General features: G+C 44.6%; 1 protein-coding gene across 1 annotated transcript; it reads right to left on the reverse strand.

Annotated features, from left to right (window-relative positions):
* Positions 1-4,762: 4,762 nt before the first annotated feature.
* Positions 4,763-13,899, reverse strand: LOC138680883 (adiponectin-like). Its single transcript, XM_069768102.1, has 3 exons — positions 13,850-13,899; positions 13,479-13,696; positions 4,763-5,314 (listed from the first exon to the last, which is right to left on the reverse strand). Exons 2-3 carry the CDS (start codon positions 13,678-13,680, stop codon positions 4,800-4,802), a joined length of 717 nt encoding a protein of 238 aa, XP_069624203.1. The 5' UTR covers positions 13,681-13,696; positions 13,850-13,899; the 3' UTR covers positions 4,763-4,799.
* Positions 13,900-20,421: the final 6,522 nt, after the last annotated feature.

Consider the following 20,421-nt stretch of genomic DNA (forward strand, 5'->3'; position numbering starts at 1 on the left):
GGGATAGAGCAACCCAGCTGGCCTTTGCCGCGGAGATTTATTTTGGGCGCAGGAGACACACGCCAGAATATAATCCCTGACATCCCGGACCATATGCGGCCACCAGTACGTCCTCGCCAGTAGCTCAGATGTCCTCTTTGTCCCAAAGTGTCCACCCACCCTGGACGAATGAGCCCAAGAGAGAACCACTCTCAGGCTCTCAGAAGGGACAATAAGCCGAGGCTCCTCTTCCTCCTCTTCAGTTGACATAAGGGAGCGAGAGAGAGCGTCAGCACGAATATTCTTCTCCCCGGCGAGAAAATGAAGGGAAAAGTGGAACCGGGAAAAGAACAAGGACCATCTGGCTTGGCGAGAATTTAGCCGCTGGGCTGTTTGCAAGTAGACCAAATTTTTGTGGTCCGTGTAAACTTGGAAGGGAAACCGCGCACCTTCCAGAAGGTGTCTCCACTCTGAAAAGGCCAATTTCATTGCTAGCAACTCCCTATCCCCGATGGAGTAGTTTCTCTCCGCTGGCGTGAAGGTCTTGGAGAAGAAGAAGCATGGATGCTTCCGACCTTGAGCATCCTTTTGGTAGAGGACTGCTCCAGCACCAACGGATGAGGCATCCACCTCCTTTAGGAATGGCTTATCCACATCGGGATGATGTAAGATGGGAGCGCTAGCAAAGTGGGACTTAATAGAAGTGAAGGCCTTGGAGACCTCTTCCGACCACAATTTGGGATTCGCTCCCTTCTTGGTGAGGGCTACCAAGGGAGCTACCAGAGTTGAGAAGTGGGGAATGAACTGGCGGTAATAGTTAATGAACCCCATAAAGCGCTGCACCGCTTTAAGAGAATGGGGCTCTTGCCAGTCCATCACAGCCTGTAGTTTGGCAGGATCCATAGCCAATCCCTGGGCGGAGATGATATAGCCCAGGAACGGTAATGACTCCTGCTCAAACATACACTTCTCCAACTTAGCATAAAGAGAGTTTGCCCGTAGGAGGTCGAAGACTCTGCCAACATCTCTCCAGTGGGAGTCTATATCTGGAGAAAGGATGAGAATATCATCCAGATAGACTACAACTGAGGTGGAAAGCATATCCCGGAAGATGTCGTTGACAAAGTCTTGGAAAACGGCTGGGGCATTACAGAGCCCGAAAGGCATCACCAGATACTCATAGTGCCCATCTCTGGTGTTAAACGCCGTTTTCCATTCGTCCCCCTCACGGATGCGAATCAGGTTATAAGCACCCCACAGATCTAATTTAGTAAATACTCTAGCTCCCCGAAGCCTATCGAAGAGCTCGGATATCAAGGGCAAAGGATACTTGTTCTTAACGGTGATAGCGTTAAGACCCCTGTAGTCTATGCATGGACGTAGTTCCCCATTCTTCTTCTGCACGAAGAAGAACCCTGCCCCAGCAGGTGACACTGACTTCCTGATAAACCCTCTTGCCAGATTCTCTTGAATGTACTGAGACATGGCCTCCGTCTCCGGGAGAGATAATGGATAAACTCGACCCCGGGGAGGCTCCGCACCAGGCAAGAGATCGATAGGACAGTCATATTGGCGATGGGGCGGAAGGGTCTCCGCCGCCTTTTTGGAGAACACGTCTGCGTAAGACCAATATTGCTTGGGGAGAGAGGATAGATCTGCGGGTACCTCAGTAGTAGCAACCTGAACGCACTCTCGGTGACACCTACCCCCACATGATTCACCCCATCCCAGAATTCTGCCTGAGGACCACTCGATGTGAGGAGAGTGGTACCGTAACCAAGGTATCCCCAACAGGACCTCATCAATCCCCTCAGGAATGATGAGCAGAGGTATAATCTCCTGATGGGATGGTGACATGGACAGAGTAAAAGGGATGGTCTGATGTGTTATCTGTGCGGGGAGTGTCGACCCATTCACCACTCGTACCGTTACTGGTTGAGGTAGCATGACCAGGGGTATTGCGTGACGTTGGGTGAAAGCAGAAGACATAAAATTGCCCTCCGCCCCAGAATCCACGCAGAGCTCTACCGAGTGGGAGGATGAGCCAAAAGTAATTGTCCCCTTAAAGGACAATTTGGAGGCAAACGTCGCCGTGTCTAGTGTGCCTCCACCTACTACCACTAGACGCTGACGTTTCCTCGACCGCTGATGACATCTGGTGGCAAGATGTCCTGACTGTTGGCATACATGGCAAACCTGGGGTGCACGAGCGGTCCGGGACTTAGATCCCGCTCGTGACACTACCTTAGGTTCATGGGGCTCAGGAGCCTGGACTGGAGATTCCAAAGGTTTGGCAAAGGTGGGAGCCAGCCGAAACCTCTGCCTACACTGGGCTCGCTCTAACCTCCGCTCGTGAAAATGGAGGTCAATACCAGTAGATACTGTTATTAATTCTTCCAGTGTGGCGGGAATCTCCCTAGTGGCCAGGGCGTCCTTAACGTGGTCAGCCAGCCCCCTCCAAAATATAGAGATAAGGGCTTTATCCGACCACTCCAGCTCAGATGCTAGAGTGCGGAAGTGGACGGCAAAAAGGCTGACCATGGACGAGCCCTGAGTCAATGCCAACAGTTGGAGCGCCGTATCATGGGTGACACGAGGTCCTAAAAAGACCTGTTTCAGAGTGCTCAGGAATAACGGAGCACTCTGCACCACATGATCGCCACGCTCCCACAGCGGCGTAGCCCACTGCAACGCCCTGTCCGACAATAAGGATATGATAAAGCCCACCTTCTGTAGGGAAACGAGAGGCCAGAAGCTCGAGATGTATTGAGCACTGACTCACGAAACCCCTACAGGACTTACTGTCACCAGAAAATTTCTCTGGTAGCAGGAGGCGAGATAGCGTCGGTACAGGGGCGGCGGTGGACAAGGTGGCTGCAGCCACACTTGCAGCCTGAACAACGACAGCAGTAACATCCACAGCTGAGGTTGAACGCTCTAGAGCCACCAACCTTCCCTCCAGCTGCTGGATGTACCGCTGTAAACGCTGATCGTCCGTCATTACTAGCCAGACCTTGGCGCTAGTATTATGTTAAGGACTGGCGGAACGCACCAAGTATAGAAGATATGAAACTAGGTGCGTTCGCAGTCCGAGGTCCACCGTGCAGGTAAAAACCCTGCTGCTAGTAAGACGGACTATATGGCGGTACTATAAGTATACACGCACGGGTTAACTTCACCCTGCGTGAAGGAAGCGATCCTGTTGAGTCACAGGACCGCGGTACCGCACATAGAACGCGAGCAAGAAGTCAGTGAACACAACCCCAACACAGGATTGAAGTCCGATTAGACCACTTGCTGGCACAACACCTCAACTGGGTGTGTAAGGAAACTATAAAAATACTATATAAAGGCACGAGAGTGCATGCAGTGCCGCACTGATGGACGCCACTAACCACCCAGGCTTGGGTAAGGAAAGCGCAGAGGAAGCGCACGGCGCCGTACAGGCGGTCACAGCAACTAGACGCTGTTATGTGTGTAACGTGCTGTTGGATAAGTCGGGCGCTAGATAGCAAACATACACCTTCCGCGAACAGTCATCCAATAGGGAGGGTATTTTAAAGAGCGACTTTCACTCACAACACACACACATATTATCAAGACAATACTAGCGCATGGCCGTGCGGTCATGCGCAGTTTATATAGTTGCAGCACAGGAAACAGCTACAGAAGTTTTGCCCTTTCAGGACCTGCCAAAAGGACCAATGGGATGTGCTGCAGTACCTGAGCATGTGACCCTCGATCTCCAACGGGAGATCTTGCCCTGGGCATGCTCAGTGTGTGCAAATAAGGACTTAGTCCCAGGGAAGCCCGCTCGCCGCAGATCAGTGCAGGGTACAACAGGAGAGCCGGAATAGGCAGCAGTAACCCTTTGCACAGAATCAGTCCCAGCGAGACGCTGGGAGCGACGCCTCTGCTGAGCAGAGCCCACTGCGGCCGAAGCAGAATGGGAGACCGCAGCAGACACGGATCGAGATTCCCCCTGTGCAGCAGAGGAAACTCGACTCCTAACAGTCACCTTCTTGGTCCATTGTTGTAGTGAACTGCATCTGTATCATAAGGGCGCAAATTATTACACCCCGACCACATGTGATAGTGAGACAGCTCTCCAAATATGGAATTATCACTATGGCTCCAGAAAGGTTTTGAGGTATGTGTAGAAGCATCATAGAGTTTGTTCACGCACACTGACCATTCCTTACATTGTGCTTCCACGCACTGTATATCCACCACACAGCATCACACTTCATGCATAAGTAATACAGTTTTTCCTCCTGTACTTGTTAGTGCAGCACAGTAGCACAGTGGCTTAGTGTCAAGCGTGGGGTCCTGGGTTCAAATCCCACCAAGGACAACATCTGCAAGGAGTTTGTATGTTTGCGTGGGTTTCCTCTGGGTTCTCTAGTTTCCTCCCACATACCAAAGACATTTTGATCGGAAATTTAGATCATGAGACCCAATGGGGACAGTGATGATAATGTATGAGAAGTGCTGCGGAATATGACAGTGCTATATAAGTAATGCATAATAATAATATTGGGGAAGCCTTCCCCATACACTGAACAGAGTTTCTTTTCTGAAATTACAGTTGACAGAGAAACATGTGACTCGACCTTCTGAAACCTGTGACATCAGCCTTCTGAAATTGATCTGCTTCCCCATATTTTTCAATTGGGGGAGTCTGATGGACAGGTCTGGTCACATGCTTCTAATCTTCACCAGTTGACATTTTGTGTACAGGATAGCTATGCAATTTTTTTTTTTTAAAGGATAAAATGTAACCTTACATAGTAGGACACTTTATTGGATAAGAGTGGAGCCTACATGTTTTCGGAGCTTGGATACAACAGGATTCCAGAGAATGATGAGTCATTGAGATTATCTCCATAGATGCCACCATAATCCTCCCCGTATATCTGCAGGCAAACTTCATCTCCAACATCTAAGGCCAGAAGGACAGAACCAGAGGCCTGATCTACATTATTTGTCTGAAACTGGTCAAAGGTGAACATGATGGGTTTATTATTCTTGTATAATCCAATCTTGACATCCTTCATGTAGACAGTGAGATGGTAGGAGAATAAATAAAGGCCCTTTACATGGCAGGTGAACTTTCCTGTGGTCTCATCATAATGGCGTTGCTCGTTATAAAATACTTTTGTGAAGCGTATCGGGACATTTGGTGTGGAAACTTTAGTTGTCAGCCCCATACTAAAGGCTGAACGGTGCAGAAAAGGACTCTCGCCTGTTTGTCCTTGGGGTCCTGTAAAGCCACGTGGACCTTCAGGTCCTGGAAGTCCTAGTTCACCAACTTCTCCCTTCTGCCCCTTAACACCTGTGAATATTAATAGAATTTGCATGAGAATTTCTACTTACTGCTTTGCACCAACCATATATGTAGAAACAGATTACAGGAAAGAGAAGGAGATCCAGCTCAACGAAATAGTGAAAAATCCATAATTTATTTCACTTAAAATATAGTGAAAGGACAAACATCAGCATACAGAAAAAATTATAAAAACAAGGTCAACGTGTTTCCGGTGACTAAGCACCCTTAATCATGATTAAGGGTGCTTAGTCACCGGAAACACGTTGACCTTGTTTTTATAATTTTTTCTGTATGCTGATGTTTGTCCTTTCACTATATTTTAAGTGAAATAAATTATGGATTTTTCACTATTTCGTTGAGCTGGATCTCCTTCTCTTTCCTGTTCGTCCACGCCCTGACACAGCGGTTCCGTGCTCCGAGCCCTTGGGAATGTCGGTATGGTGAGCTGGATTTTGTTTTTTCCTAGAAACAGATTACACCTAAAACTATGATTATTGGCATTGGCATATAATAGTAAAAATGTCAAAAGTTGAACAAAAAGATTTGTGCTTCACTTCAGTGGCCAGTATACGCCCCTGGCGTCTTCTGGGCTCCACAATTTATGGGGGGACATAATACTGTATGTGGGACTGTGTGCGCCATCACACTGTGTAGACACATCATACTGAGTGGGGAGATGTGTGGGCTATAATACTATGTGTGAGGTCTGTGAAGGTCATAATATTGTGTATGGGGGGGCTGTAGGGGCCATAATACTGTGTGTGTGGATGTGGGAGCCTTCATGACCAGGACAGTGCCAATCTTTTTGTTCAACTTTAATAATTATAGATTTCATTTTCATAGATGTTACTATATACCCAGGGTGTAGTTCCCATACCGGCAGACCATGCGACTGCTCTGTGGCCTGTGAATTGAGGGTTCCCATTCCCAAGCCAAGCCTGCACATTGCCCATTGTCACAATATCAATGGTATCTACATCACCAAAATGCAGATACCGTTGAATAAAATGATGTAACTGGGAGCATCTGAGTTTCAGCACAGCACTAGATGTCATTAGATCATGACTGCTGTGTGGAACCTCAGTCCACATGCTATACAGAGTGGTGTAATGCATTGGGAGAACTTGGCCAGGTGAGTAGTTTTATTTTTTTTTTATTTCAGAACTTGAGAGACTTTTTCAATTTAAGCCTATGAAGCCTCTTTTTGAAGTTCCATAGACTTAGACATACAGGTAGTTAAAGCTACTGCTGAGTTACCCAGAGCGCAGTGTGATCCTGAGAGTCTGCGCAGCAATGATGTCACTGAGAAGAGCGCCGTATACCAGAGAAGATGACCATAGGTGACTATATTAACAAACAGTACATACACATATACACAGGTTTAGGGGCAAAACACTTAATAGAGGGGCTTTAAGTGATTAAAGAAAAATTCAGAATCTTGTACAAAAAAATTAAAATTCAGTTTCAGTTTCCATTTTCAGAGATCCATAACTTTTTTTTATTTTTCTGGCCATACAGCTGTATATAGGCTTGCTATAATGTAGCTTTTTATTGCTACCAATCCATCTCAGTGTTGAATGGGGCTGTGAATGCTACTGAGAATCTGCGTTTTACACATGCCAATTTGGCTCTTGCCGGAGATTTGCAAAGGAATTTGCAGGCATATTTGTGGGAATCAAAGATTACCACTACAAGAATGATGATTTAAAGCAACGCAGGTAGGGGAGCTGCGGGCCAAGGAGAGGAAGGTGGTCTACTCCCCAACTTAGACATTGCTTAGATTAAAAACAATGTCATAATAACAGTTTTAGGCTCCTTTAACATGTACAGTGTCCTGACCTTTTGTTCCTGTGCGCTCCCCTATGTGGATGCTCATTGGCTCATCATTATGTACTCACGAAGGATAGTCATTTATGTCATCATGTACAGCATATTATATATATATATATATAGATATATATATCTATATATATATATATAGAGATATATATATCTATATATATATATATATATATATATAATTAGCACTGCTTTTGAACTATTTAGTCACTTTTTTGCAGTTATCTTCTATAACCTCTCGCACTTTATTGCATTTCTGTATATATTGTTATATATATTTTTTTTTAATTATTAATTCACTGATTTTTGTATGAATTACTATTTTATGCACTAAGCATTGGGTTAATTTTTAGCAAGTGCATAATAAAAGTTATTCTTTATAAGGGTTATTTCTAGCAAGCCTCCTCAATACCCTTTCATTTTACCCTTTTTTGTAAGCCCACTAAGCATTTTTCCCTACATATTTACCTCTGTCACTGGTGACACTGCATTTTTGTAGAAAAAAATCTATATATTCGAAATATCCACCATTTGTAGAGGTTTCATCTTATACTTATCTCATAATTTTTTTAGTACTTGCAAAACTATATCAATTGCTTTATTTCAGAGTCATTTTTAGATATCTATCTGTGTGTGTGTATACACACCTTCTCATTTAAAGATTTTTCTGCATTTCCATGTCTATGGGGACACTTTCAAAGTTTTCCAAATTTTTCAGACTAACTGACCTTCATTTCTTAAAGTAATGATGGCCACTCGTTTTTCTTTACTTAGCTGCTTTTTTCTTGCCATAATACATATTATAACAGTCTATTCAGTAGGACTATCAGCTGTGTATCCACCAGACTTCTGCACAACACAACTGATGGTCCCAACCCCATTTATAAGGTAAGAAATCCCACTTATTAAACCTGACAGGGCACACCTGTGAAGTGAAAACCATTCCCGGTGACTACCTCTTGAAGCTCATCAAGAGAATGCCAAGAGTGTGCAAAGCAGTCATCAAAGCAAAGGGTGGCTACTTTGAAGAACCTAGAATATAAGACATAATTTCAGTTGTTTCAAACTTTTTTGTTAAGTATATAATTCAACAACCAAAAAAGACAAAAACGATGAGTACCATTTGTACTGTTTTTTTTTCTCTGACCATGTTCTAAAACTTGATGATTATTTAAAATCCTGCAATGTGCTATGTAACTGGGCTGGTACTGTTACCATTTATTTAATATGTGTGAGCTTTTTACTATTATGGCTATTGTTTTCTACTATTGGGGAGTCTGAATATACCTTTTCTATTATTGGGGAGTTAGAACATACCCTATAAACATTTTTAGATTGGGACATTCTCCCTTTTGTGTTCAGACTGACATATGTACTTTTGGTGTGTAATATCACACGGTGTATAGGTGATTACAGCAATATTAGCCTATAGAAGTGTATATATATATTTTTTTCTCTCTTTTAAAGAGTTTTTTTTTTATTATTTGAAATATCTAAGATAAAATCAATATATTTACTTACACTTGTGTAATAGAGAGTAGGAAATCCATTATTATCTCTACTCACAGCTCGCACCCCCAGTTATTAGGGAGCAGGATTCACATTACTAGAATCCTGATAAGATTTATTGGTATATGAAGAATCTAGAATATACCTTGCAGGTGCCATTTTAGCACTTTAGCACATTAGCACTTTACTATATTTGTGGTGTTGGTGGTGGTGTTTTCTTTAAGTAGTCCCCATTAGGGTCATAAGGGAGAGCCGTCGTCGAGTGGGGGCGCCATGTCGACTTTAGGGTGCCAACCTCCACGGTTAGGTAGGGTGAGTTAGGGAGAGAACACCCCCCTCACCTCAGATACCTCTATCCTTTTTAGTATTAATTTATATGGTTAAGTAATACTGTCTCCTGACTCTTTAGGTCATTTTACCTATTATCAATTAAAAGTTATATTTTAGGGGCATTTTTTTGTCTTTTTTGGTTGTTAAATAAGTATATGCTCCGATTCTATTTTTTGTTGGGTTGTTTTTTGTTTTTTTGTTTTTTTAAGTATATAATTCCACATGTGTTAATTCATAGTTTTGATGCTTTCAGTGTGAATGACAATAGTCCTGAAAATACAGAAAAATCTTTAAATGAGAAGGTGTGTCCAAACCTTTGGTCTGTACTAGGGTTGAGCGAAACGGGTCAGCCATTTTCAGAAGTCGCCGACTTTTGGCAAAGTCGGGTTTCATGAAACCCGACCCGACCCCTGTGTGGGGTCGGCCATGAGGTCGGCGATCTTCTGATCTGGTATCGGAATTCCGATACCGAGTTCCGATATGTTTGCGATATCGGGAATCGGTATCGGAATCCATATTTAAGTGTAAAATAAAGAATAAAAATAAAAAATATTGATCTACTCACCCTCGGACGCGCCCTGGTACTAACCGGCAGCCTTCCTTCCTAAGAATGAGCGCGTGAAGGACCTTAGATGACGTCGCAGCTTGTGATTGGTCGCGTGACCGCCCATGTGACTGCTCACGCGACTAATCACAAGCCGCGACGTCATCGAAGGTCCTTCACTTGCTCATTTTTAGGAACGCAGGCTGCCGGTTAGAACCAGGGCGCGTCCGAGGGTGAGTATATCAATATTTTTTTTTTTATTCTTTATTTTACACATTAATATGGATCCCAGGGCCTGAAGGAGAGTTTCCTCTCCTTCAGACCCTGGGAACCATTAGTATCCCATTGCACTGCATTGGGTTTCGTGTTTCGGCCGACCCTGACCCCGACTTTTCTATAGGATCGGCCGATTTCACTCGACCCGACTTTTGAGAAAGTCGGGTTTCGTGAAACCCGACCCGATCCTAAAAAAAGAAAAGTCGCTCAACCCTAGTCTGTACTGTATATACACTGCTCCAAAAAATAAAGGGAACACTAAAATCACACATCCTAGATATCACTGAATGAAATATTCCAGTTGTAAATCTTTATTCATTACATAGTGGAATGTGTTGAGAACAATAAAACCTAAAAATGATTAACGTAAATCACAACTAATATCCCACGGAGGTCTGGAGTTGGAATGATGCTCAAAATCAAAGTGGAAAATGAAGTTACAGGCTGATCCAACTTCAGTGGAAATGCCTCAAGACTAGGAAATGATGCTCAGTAGTGTGTGTGGCCTCCACGTGCCTGCAACGCCTGGGCAGGCTCCTGATGAGGTCGTGGATGGTGTCCTGAGGGATCTCCTCCCAGACCTGGACTAAAGCATCCGCCAACTCCTGGACAGTCTGTGGTGTAATGTGACATTGGTGGATGGTGCGAGACTTGATGTCCCAGATGTGTTTAATCGGATTCAGGTCTGGGGAACGGGCGGGCCAGTCATTAGCTTCAATGCCTTCATCTTGCAGGAGCTGCTGACACACTCCAGCCACATGAGGTCTGGCATTGTCCTGCATTAGGAGGAACCCAGGGCCAACCGCACCAGCATATGGTCTCACAAGGGGTCTGAGGATCTCATCTCGGTAACTAATGGCAGTCAGGCTACCACTGGCAAGCACATGGAGGGATGTGCAGCCCTCCAAAGAAATGCCACCCCACACCATTACTGACCCACTGCCAAACCGGTAATGCTGAAGGATGTTGCAGGCAGCAGATTGCTCACCACAGCGTCTCCAGACTCTGTCACGTCTGTCACATGTGCTCAGCGTGAACCTGCTTTCATCTGTGAAGAGCACAGGGTGCCAGTGGCGAATTTGCCAATCCTGGTGTTCTGTGGCAAATGCCAAGTGTCCTGCATGGTGTTGGGCTGTGAGCACAACACCCATCTGTGGATGTCAGGCACTCAGACCATCCTCATGGAGTTGGTTTTTAACTGTTTGTGCAGACACATGCACATTTGTGGCCTGCTGGAGGTCATTTTCCAGGGCTCTGGCAGTGCTCCCCGTTCCTCCTTGCACAAAGGCTGAGGTAGCGGTCCTGCTACTGGGTTGTTGCCCTCCTACGGCCCCCTCTAGATCTCCTGGTGTACTGGCCTGTCTCCTGGTAGCGCCCCAGCCTCTGGACACTACGCTGACAGACACAGCAAACTTTCTTTCCACAGCTCGCATTGATGTGCCATCCTGGATAAGCTGCACTACCTGAGCCACTTGTGTGGGTTGTAGAGTTCGTCTCATGCTACCACGAGTGTGAAAGCACAACCAACTTTCAAAAGTGACCAAAACATCAGCCAGAAAGCATTGGTACTGAGATGTGGTCTGTGGTCCCCACCTGCAGAACCACTCCTTTATTGAGTGTGTCTTGATAATTGCCAATAATTTCCATCTGTTGTCTATTCCATTTGCACAACAGCATGTGAAATTGATTGTCAAGCAGTGTTGCTTCCTAAGTGGACAGTTTGATTTCACAGAACTTTGATTTACCTGGCGTTATATACTGTTGTTTAAGTGTTCCCTTTATTTTTTGAGCAGTATATATATATATATATATATATATATATATATATAAATATATATATATATATATATATATATATATATATATATATATACTGTATATATATAATAGATATAGATATATATAGATAAATAATAAAGCTATATGTTTTAAACTATTCTTAGTATTGTATTCTTTCCTTATAGATTTAATTAACTCCATTCTTGACTACAACCGTTGTACATTATTTACCATTGGCTCGGTGGTTTTGGACGATTCTGTAGGTTTTCATAATTCTGCATGTAAAAAATAAAAATGTACAGTATATACTTACCTAGGAAACTAGCTAGTCTCTGTGATTCTGTGATTTAACACCTCTTCACATATCTATATACATAATTGTCTAAGGGGTACTTCCGTCTGTCTGTCTGTCCTTCTGTAATGGTTATTCGTTCGCTGATTGGTCTCGGCAGCTGCCTGTCATGGCTGCCGCGACCAATCAGCAACGCGCACAGTCCGGAAAAAAATGGACGCTCCTCGCTCCCCGCACTCACTGCCCGGCGCCCGCAGACACCCCTCCAGTCTGCCCTCACACAGGGTTAATGGCAGCGGTAACGGACCGCGTTATGTCGCGTTATAATGCAGTCCGTTACCGCTGCTATTAACCCTGTGTGACCAAGTTTTTTACTATTGACGCTGCCTAAGCAGCGCCAATAGTAAAAACATTGAATGTTAAAAAAAATAAAAAATGATTATATACTCACCTACGCCGCCTTTCCCGCTCCTCGCGATGCAACCGGCACGTTCCGGTTGCACGGATGCTCTGGCAGAAGGACCTGCCATGACGTCACGGTCATGTGACCGCAACGTCATCACAAGTCCTGTGCGGAAAGGACCTGCCGTGACGTCACGGTCATGTGACCGCGACGTCATGACAAGTCCGGCACCACAAGGACCTGCCGTGATGTCACGGTCATGTGACCGCGACACGGTCACATGACCGCGACGTCAGCACACCCTGGGACGGGAAGACGCCGCCTGCACCCCACACAGGCGACAGTGCTACAACGCGCCTGCGGAAGGTGAGTATATGTTTTTTTGTTTTTTTTAACCTGTGTCATACGTGGCTGGGCAATATACTACATAGCTGGGCAAACTACACGGGCTGTGCAATATACTATGTGGCTCTGTGCTGTATACTACGTCATTGAACAATTATACTATGTGGCTGGGCAATATACTACATGGCTGGGCAATATACTACGTGGCTGGGCAAGATACTACGTGGCTGGGCAAGATACTACGTGGCTGGGCAATATACTATGTGACTGGGCAATATACTACGTGGCTGGTCAATATACTACGTGGCTGGGCAAGATACTACGTGGCTGGGCAATATACTACGTGGCTGGGCAATATACTACGTGGCTGGGCAAGATACTACGTGGCTGGGCAATATACTATGTGGCTGGGCAATATACTACGTGGCTGGGCAAGATACTACGTGGCTGGGCAAGATACTACGTGGCTGGCCAATATACTACGTGACTGGGCAATATACTACGTCGCTCGGCAATATACTACGTCGCTGGGCAATATACTCTGTGGACATGCATATTCTAGAACAGAGGTCCCCAACTCCAGTCCTCAAGGCCCACCAACAGGTCATGTTTTCAGGATTTCCTTTGCATTGCACAGGTGATGCAATTATTACCTGGGCAAGACTAAGGAAATCCTGAAAACATGACATGTTGGTGGGCCTTGAGGACTGGAGTTGGGGACCTCTGTTCTAGAATACTCGATGCGTTAGAATCGGGCCACCATCTAGTACAAAAATATTTAGGTTTTGGTGGAGTCTACGCAAAGCCTTATAAATAAACGAGGTGGTCTCTCCTTCAATAACCAATCACTAACCTTGTTCTCCTCTTTCTCCCTTCACTCCATCATTCCCATCTTTGCCATCTCTTCCAGGAAGTCCGTTGTGTCCAGGATATCCCGGTGCTCCCCCCATCCAGTTAGCACAAGGATTCTTTTGGGGCTGTGTTGGGTCATCATCAGCCAAAATGCACAGAGGCAGCAGTATAAGCAATGAGTACACAGAATGTAGGACCTGCATTATCCTGATTGAGGGTCTGTAAAATGAAAATTAATTATTTTGTAAAAGGTTACAGCAACCTACATTGTTATGTCAATGTTAGAATTATGTCATACAAATTGTCTCATTATTAAATTCATACTAAGAATTTATTCTAAAATACATTTTTAGTGCTAAGGAAAAGTCTTACCCAGAGGAAAGTTACTGTGGTCTGTGTCCTGTGCAGCTGCTGTATAGCGATGATCCAATCTTGCATAACATATGCTACTGTCAATTAAAACTCCTTCCAGCACCTTTGGAGATCAAGATTATTTATAGGTTAGGATCCGGATCAGAAATTCCTTGCGCCTTCTGAGAGCACTAGTGGTTTTACTCACCACTGAGGGAAACTTAGGAGACACGCAAACCAAATATTAACTGGAACTTTATCCATTTTGACTCCATACCGCATTATCTGATAGTAAGGATTGTGTTTCTGAACATTGAATTCATTGGTGTAGTTCAGCATGAAAATGCAATTTATACCCTAAGAGTATACTACACATAAAAAACTCCATAATAAAATAGTATAAAAATACATTTAGGTAAAATGCTATTTCACAAATTATTTTATTCATTTGGGAATAAAATTCAGAGATACACTATAGGAACACCACTACACATTACACCTACAGGAATTTTTAAGGGGAACTTGTCACCTGAAAAACACTATTGACCTGCAGGTTGATAGTGTTGTGAACCTGCCTGGTAGTGGCACTTTGACCCATGCTGCCTGGAGGAAATTAACGTTATTCCACCCGAAGCGTTCCCGGTTTCAGTTACAGGGGCGGCGTGTCCCCGGAACTGACTGACAGCAGCTCAGCATTATTTTTCCTCTCCCTACCACATATTGTATATATTTTTCTATTATTGTAATATTAATTATTAAACTTTTTGCAATTATTTTCATGTGCCTCCTCAGCTGTTCTTTCCTTTTTTATCTTACAATTTTTTATTTGCGTTCGAATTAGTTATTAGGGAAAATTAGATTTCGATTTACATAATCATATTTGTAGGAGGATATTTCCATTTATTGGTGAAAAATTTTGTAGGTTGGAATCTATCATGTATTTAAAGGGACTCTGTCACCTGAATTTGGCGGGCTCTGTTAGCGGTCCGATGGGCGGTGTTTTCTGTTCTTTCATGCACCCCTTTCTTTCCCGCTGGCCGCAATATTGTCTTGAATTTGATTAGGTTTCCTCCGCAGTGCACTATGTCTCGGAAGTCTTTCGCTGTGTTCCGGGACATAGTGCGCCGGCGCATGCGCACTAATGCTTTTCGGCTTTGCCCGCAGTTGGGCAAAGCATACTGCGCGTGCGCAAGGCAAGATTGCATTGCACACGCGTGTATTACGAAGGAAACCTAATCAAATTCAAGACAATATTGCGGCCAGCGGGAAAGGAAGGGGTGCATGAAAGCACAGAAAACACCACCCATCGGACCGCTAACAGAGCCCGCCAAATTCAGGTGACAGGTTCCCTTTAAGTCTGGCAGCCCACCGGGAATCTGCCCAGTGGGGCAGATGGCCAGTCAGGGCCTGATTGTAATACATGTACATAATGCGGACAGACGCTGGCTCCTCCTCCAAGGTCCAGCATCGGAAGAGAAATGAACAATCACAGCAGTATTATAATCTACAGGGTCCGAGATGGATGGGAAGCAAGCACACTGCACACACTGTCAAAGTAGTGGGGACTGATTTCATCCACTGCTCAATGAGCGGTGACTCTAGCCGCTTATATTAAAGCATGTGGTGGCAGGAAGAACATTTTCTCCCTTTAGTCACATTTTTAAGTATGGCATGTAGACTTTTTACGCTATTTACCTGCAGATTAACCCTATATAACAAGGTAGTATGGCACCCCAGGGTCCTGGTCGTCACAGTAGCATTGCTTTCCTCACGGGGAGAGTGATGTTACGCTTGAAGGCGAGAAGGGATAACTGTAACCAGGTAACACCATCATGCTACACATTCACACTCCAGGCCACCAGGGGGAGCTTTTGATCCTATTTACTAGGTGACTCCCCATATATATGGTAGTCTGCAGGGAAAGTTAGTCAGTTCTTGCCAGGAAACAGACTGGATCAGTCTGAGGCAGCAGAGGGCTTACGGAGCTGTGTAGCCGCAGTGCAGCAGTTCCCGGAAAGAGACATTCAGAAAGTCGAATGCATTGCAGAGAGCGTGCAGGAGAGCAAAGCACAGGAGAGGATACCAGGGCGAGACCAGCCCCGAGTAGGCTGCCTCCTGAGGTGCAGAGACCGGTAGCTGGAACACCAAGGATCATAAGGCTCTCCATGACTTGCATCAGAGACTGGCAGGACAGTTAAATTTCACATTCCCTGTCCGCCTTAGTACCCAGGAGGCACTGTGACACCCTTAGAGGCTGGGGCGTGCTAGAGTCCTTATAAACCACCTCAAGTCACCGGTCATATGGGTCGTGTCCTATCCTACATGGGGGACAGAGAGAGAGAACATCTGTGAGGACCTTATGTGAGGCCATAGGCAGTAAGAGACTACAACACCACGGCACTAGAGGAAAGGCTTTGATTTCCACCTGGGTTAGGGGACTCCTAACTTGCCTCCAAGCCAGCCAGACTCTGCCTGCCCTGTGATCTGGTGCCCTGGACTGTGGCTGCCTGAAGACTTCAGTAAACAAGGTAAAGAGACTGCAAACCTGTGTCCTCGTTCTTTACTGCGCCCTTCACCATCTACCATCTACACACCGAAAGCCCTGGGGACATACTTCACCTGTGGGAAGTTACACCATCTAGCTGCCATAACATCACCCCAGCGGACCCCTTAAAGCAGCGTCAGTCCCCATTGACCGAATACCACAGGTGGCGTCACGAACACAAACTTTATTCCCTTTAAAGACCTTTCCCTTTTGCATGGGTGCCCAGGGCCACGGAGCGGGACGCAGCCGCCGTGACATCCCCCTGTGAAACAGCAGGACCCGGTACCGAGTACCCCACGGCCCTGGCGGGCGACTCAGTAGTATTTAATGAGCACCTGATTGTCGCAGTAACTAGTTCGAGATAAAGTTTTGCTCTCCAATAGAAGAGGTTCCTCTCATTCACAAAGGCTGTGACAGGAAGAGCTATTATAATTAAATGACCTGAAATGTCCACTCACAGTCATTCATTCTTCCTTCTTCTGGCTTCTGTCTCAACCAGGATCTGCTTCTATCAGCTACAGGCAATTGCTGAAAGCAGCATTAACCGTGTACTGTCATGGGGGCCCCTCATGTTTTATGACCATCAGCTATGACTGCCGGAGATCTGTTGAAGACCCCCTGTGCCTGCCATCACAGAGCTCCAATGAAACCCAGGCTGTGCCTAAACGTGTTTGCAATATACAGCAAAACTGAGGTGTTGTTTTATATAGTATAAAGGTACCTTCACACTTAGCAACGCTGCAGCGATACCGACAACGATGTCGATCGCTGCAGCGTCGCTGGAGAGCTGTCACACAGACAGCTCTCCAGCGACCAACGATGCCGGTAACCAGGGTAAACATCGGGTTACTAAGCGCAGGGCGGCACTTAGTAACCCGATGTTTACCATGGTTACCATCGTAAAAGTAAAAAAAAACAAATACTACATACTTACCTTCTGCTGTCTGTCCCCGGCGCTGTGCTTTCCTGCACTGACTGTGAGCACAGCGGCCGGAAAGCAGAGCGGTGACGTCACCGCTCTGCTTTCCGGCTGACCGGCGCTCACAGCCAGTGCAGGAAGCAGAGCGCCGGGGACAGACAGCGGTAGGTAACTATGTAGTGTTTTTTTTTTTTACTTTTACGCTGGTAACCAGGGGTAAACATCGGGTTACTAAGCGCCGCCCTGCGCTTAGTAACCCCATGTTTACCCTGGTTACCAGTGAAGACATCGCTGAATCGGCGTCACACACGCCGATTCAGCGATGTCTGCAGGAAGTCCAGCGACGAAATAAAGTTCTGGACTTTCTGCAGCGACCAACGACATCACAGCAGGATCCTGATCGCTGCTGCCTGTCAAACACAACGATATCGCTAGCCAGGACGCTGCAACGTCACAGATCGCTAGCGATATCGTTGTGAAGTTGTTTAGTGTGAAGGTACCTTAAGTGATCAGATGATTGCAAGATCAAGTCTCCTGAGGGGATTAACATATACAGTAAAAAGTAACAAAAAACTTTAAAATATATGAAAAAAATTAGCAAGACATAAAAATTTTAATCACATAATTTCCTGCCGATTAACCCCTTCATCCCAAAGCCCGATATCTTCTTCCTGACGAGGCCAATTTTTACAATTCTGACCACTGTCAATTTATAAGGTCATAACTCTGGAACGCTTTAACGTATCCAACTAATTCTGAGAATGTTTTCTCATGACATATTGTACTTCATGATAGTGGTAACAATTATTTGATATGACTTGCATTTATTTGTGAAAAAAATGTAAATTTGGTGAAAATTTTTAACAATTCGCAATTTTCAAACTTTTAATTCTTATGCCCTTAAATCAGAGAGTCATACCGCATAAAAAAGTCTTTCTATATAATTGTCTAAGGTCCACTTCCGTCTGTTTGTCTGTAATGGAAATCCTGCGTCGCTGATTGGTCAACAGGCTTAGTCCGGCCGTGAATTGGCCCCTCCCTACTCTCCTCAAGTCAGTGCCAGTGTGTCGCTCCATCCTGGACCAACTTTTTACTATTGATGCTGCATATGCATCATCAATAGTAAAAAGATATAATGTTAAAAATAATTTAAAAAAAATAAAAAATTGTGCTATTCTCACATTCTGCCATCCACCGATGCGCGCGATGCTGCCGCCAGCTTCCTTTCCTAGTGATGCATTGCGAAATTACCCAGATGACTTAGCGGTCTCGCTGTGTTATATACTGCATGGGCTGTGTTATATACTATGTGGGCTGTGTTATCTACTACATGGGCTGTGCTATATATTACATGGGCCTTGTTATATATTGACTGGCTGCTATGTACTATGTAGGCAGTGTTATATACTGTGTGGGCTGTGTTATATACTACATGGCCTGTGTTATATACTGCGTGGGCTGTGCTATACAGATATGAAAAGTTTGGGCACCCCTATTAATCTTAAGCTTAATGTTTTATAAAAAATGTTTTTTTTGCAACAGCTATTTCAGTTTCATATATCTAATAACTGTTGGACACAGTAATGTTTCTGCCTTGAAATGAGGTTTATTGTACTAACAGAAAATGTGCAATCTGCATTCAAACAAAATTTGACAGGTGCATAAGTATGGGCACCCTTATCATTTTCTTGTTTTAAATACTCCTACCTACTTTTTACTGACTTACTAAAGCACTTTTTTTGGTTTTCTAACCTCATTGAGCTTTGAACTTCATAGCCAGGTGTATGCAATCATGAGAAAAGCTACTTAAAGTGGCCACTTGCAAGTTGTTCTCCTGTTTGAATCTCCTCTGAAGAGTGGCATCATGGGCTCCTCAAAACAACTGTCTAATGATCTGAAAACAAAGATTATTCAACATAGTTGTTCAGGAGAAGGATACAAAAAGCTGTCTCAGAGATTTAACCTGTCAATTTCCACTGTGAGGAACATAGTAAGGAAATGGAAGAACACAGGAACAGTTCTTGTTAAGGCCAGAAGTGGCAGGCCAAGAAAAACATCAGAAAGGCAGAGAAGAAGAATGTTGAGATCAGTCAAGGTCAATCCTCAGACCACCTCCAGAGAGCTGCAGCATCAACTTGCTGCAGATGGTGTCACTGTGCATCGGTCAACTATACAACGCACTTTGCACAAGGAGAAGCTGTATGGGAGAGTGATGTGAAAGAAGCCGTTTCTGCAAGCACGCCACAAACAGAGTCGGCTGAGGTATGCAAAAGCACATTTGGAGAAGCCAATTTCTTTTTGGAAGAAGGTCCTGTGGACTGATGAAACCAAGATTGAGTTGTTTGGTCATACAAAAAGGTGTTATCCATGGCGGCCAAAAAACACAGCATTCCTAGAAAAACACTTGCTACCCACAGTAGAATTTGGTGGAGGTTCCATCATGCTTTGGGGCTGTGTGGCCAATGCCGGCACCGGGAATCTTGTTAAAGTTGAGGGACGCATGGATTCCTCCCAGTATCAGCAGATTCTTGACAATAATGTTCATGAATCAGTGACAAAGTTGAAGTTACGCAGGGGATGGATCATTCAGCAAGACAATGATCCAAAACACCGCTCCAAATCTACTCAGACATTCATGCAGAGGAACAATTACACTGTTCTGGAATGGCCATCCCAGTCCCCAGACCTGAATATCATTGAACATCTGTGGGATCATTTGAAGAGGGCTGTCCATGCTCGGCGACCATCAAACTTAACTGAACTGGAATTGTTTTGTAAAGAGGAATGGTCAAAAATACATTCATCCAGGATCCAGGAACTCATTAAAAGCTACAGGAAGCGACTAGAGGCTGTTATTTTTGCAAAAGGAGGATCTACTAAATATTAATGTCACTTTTCTGGTGGGGTGCCCTTACTTATGCACCTGTCAAATTTTGTTTGAATGCAGATTGCACATTTTCTGTTAGTACTATAAACCTCATTTCAAGGCAGAAACATTACTGTGTCCAACAGTTATTAGATATATCAAACTGAAATAGCTGTTGCAAAAAAAAACAATTTTTATAAAACATTAAGCTTAAGATTAATAGGGGTGCCCAAACTTTTTCATATAACTGTATATTACATGGG

This window comes from Ranitomeya imitator, chromosome 5 (genome assembly GCF_032444005.1).
Source record: "Ranitomeya imitator isolate aRanImi1 chromosome 5, aRanImi1.pri, whole genome shotgun sequence".
In the NCBI taxonomy this organism is placed as follows: Eukaryota; Metazoa; Chordata; class Amphibia; order Anura; family Dendrobatidae; genus Ranitomeya; species Ranitomeya imitator.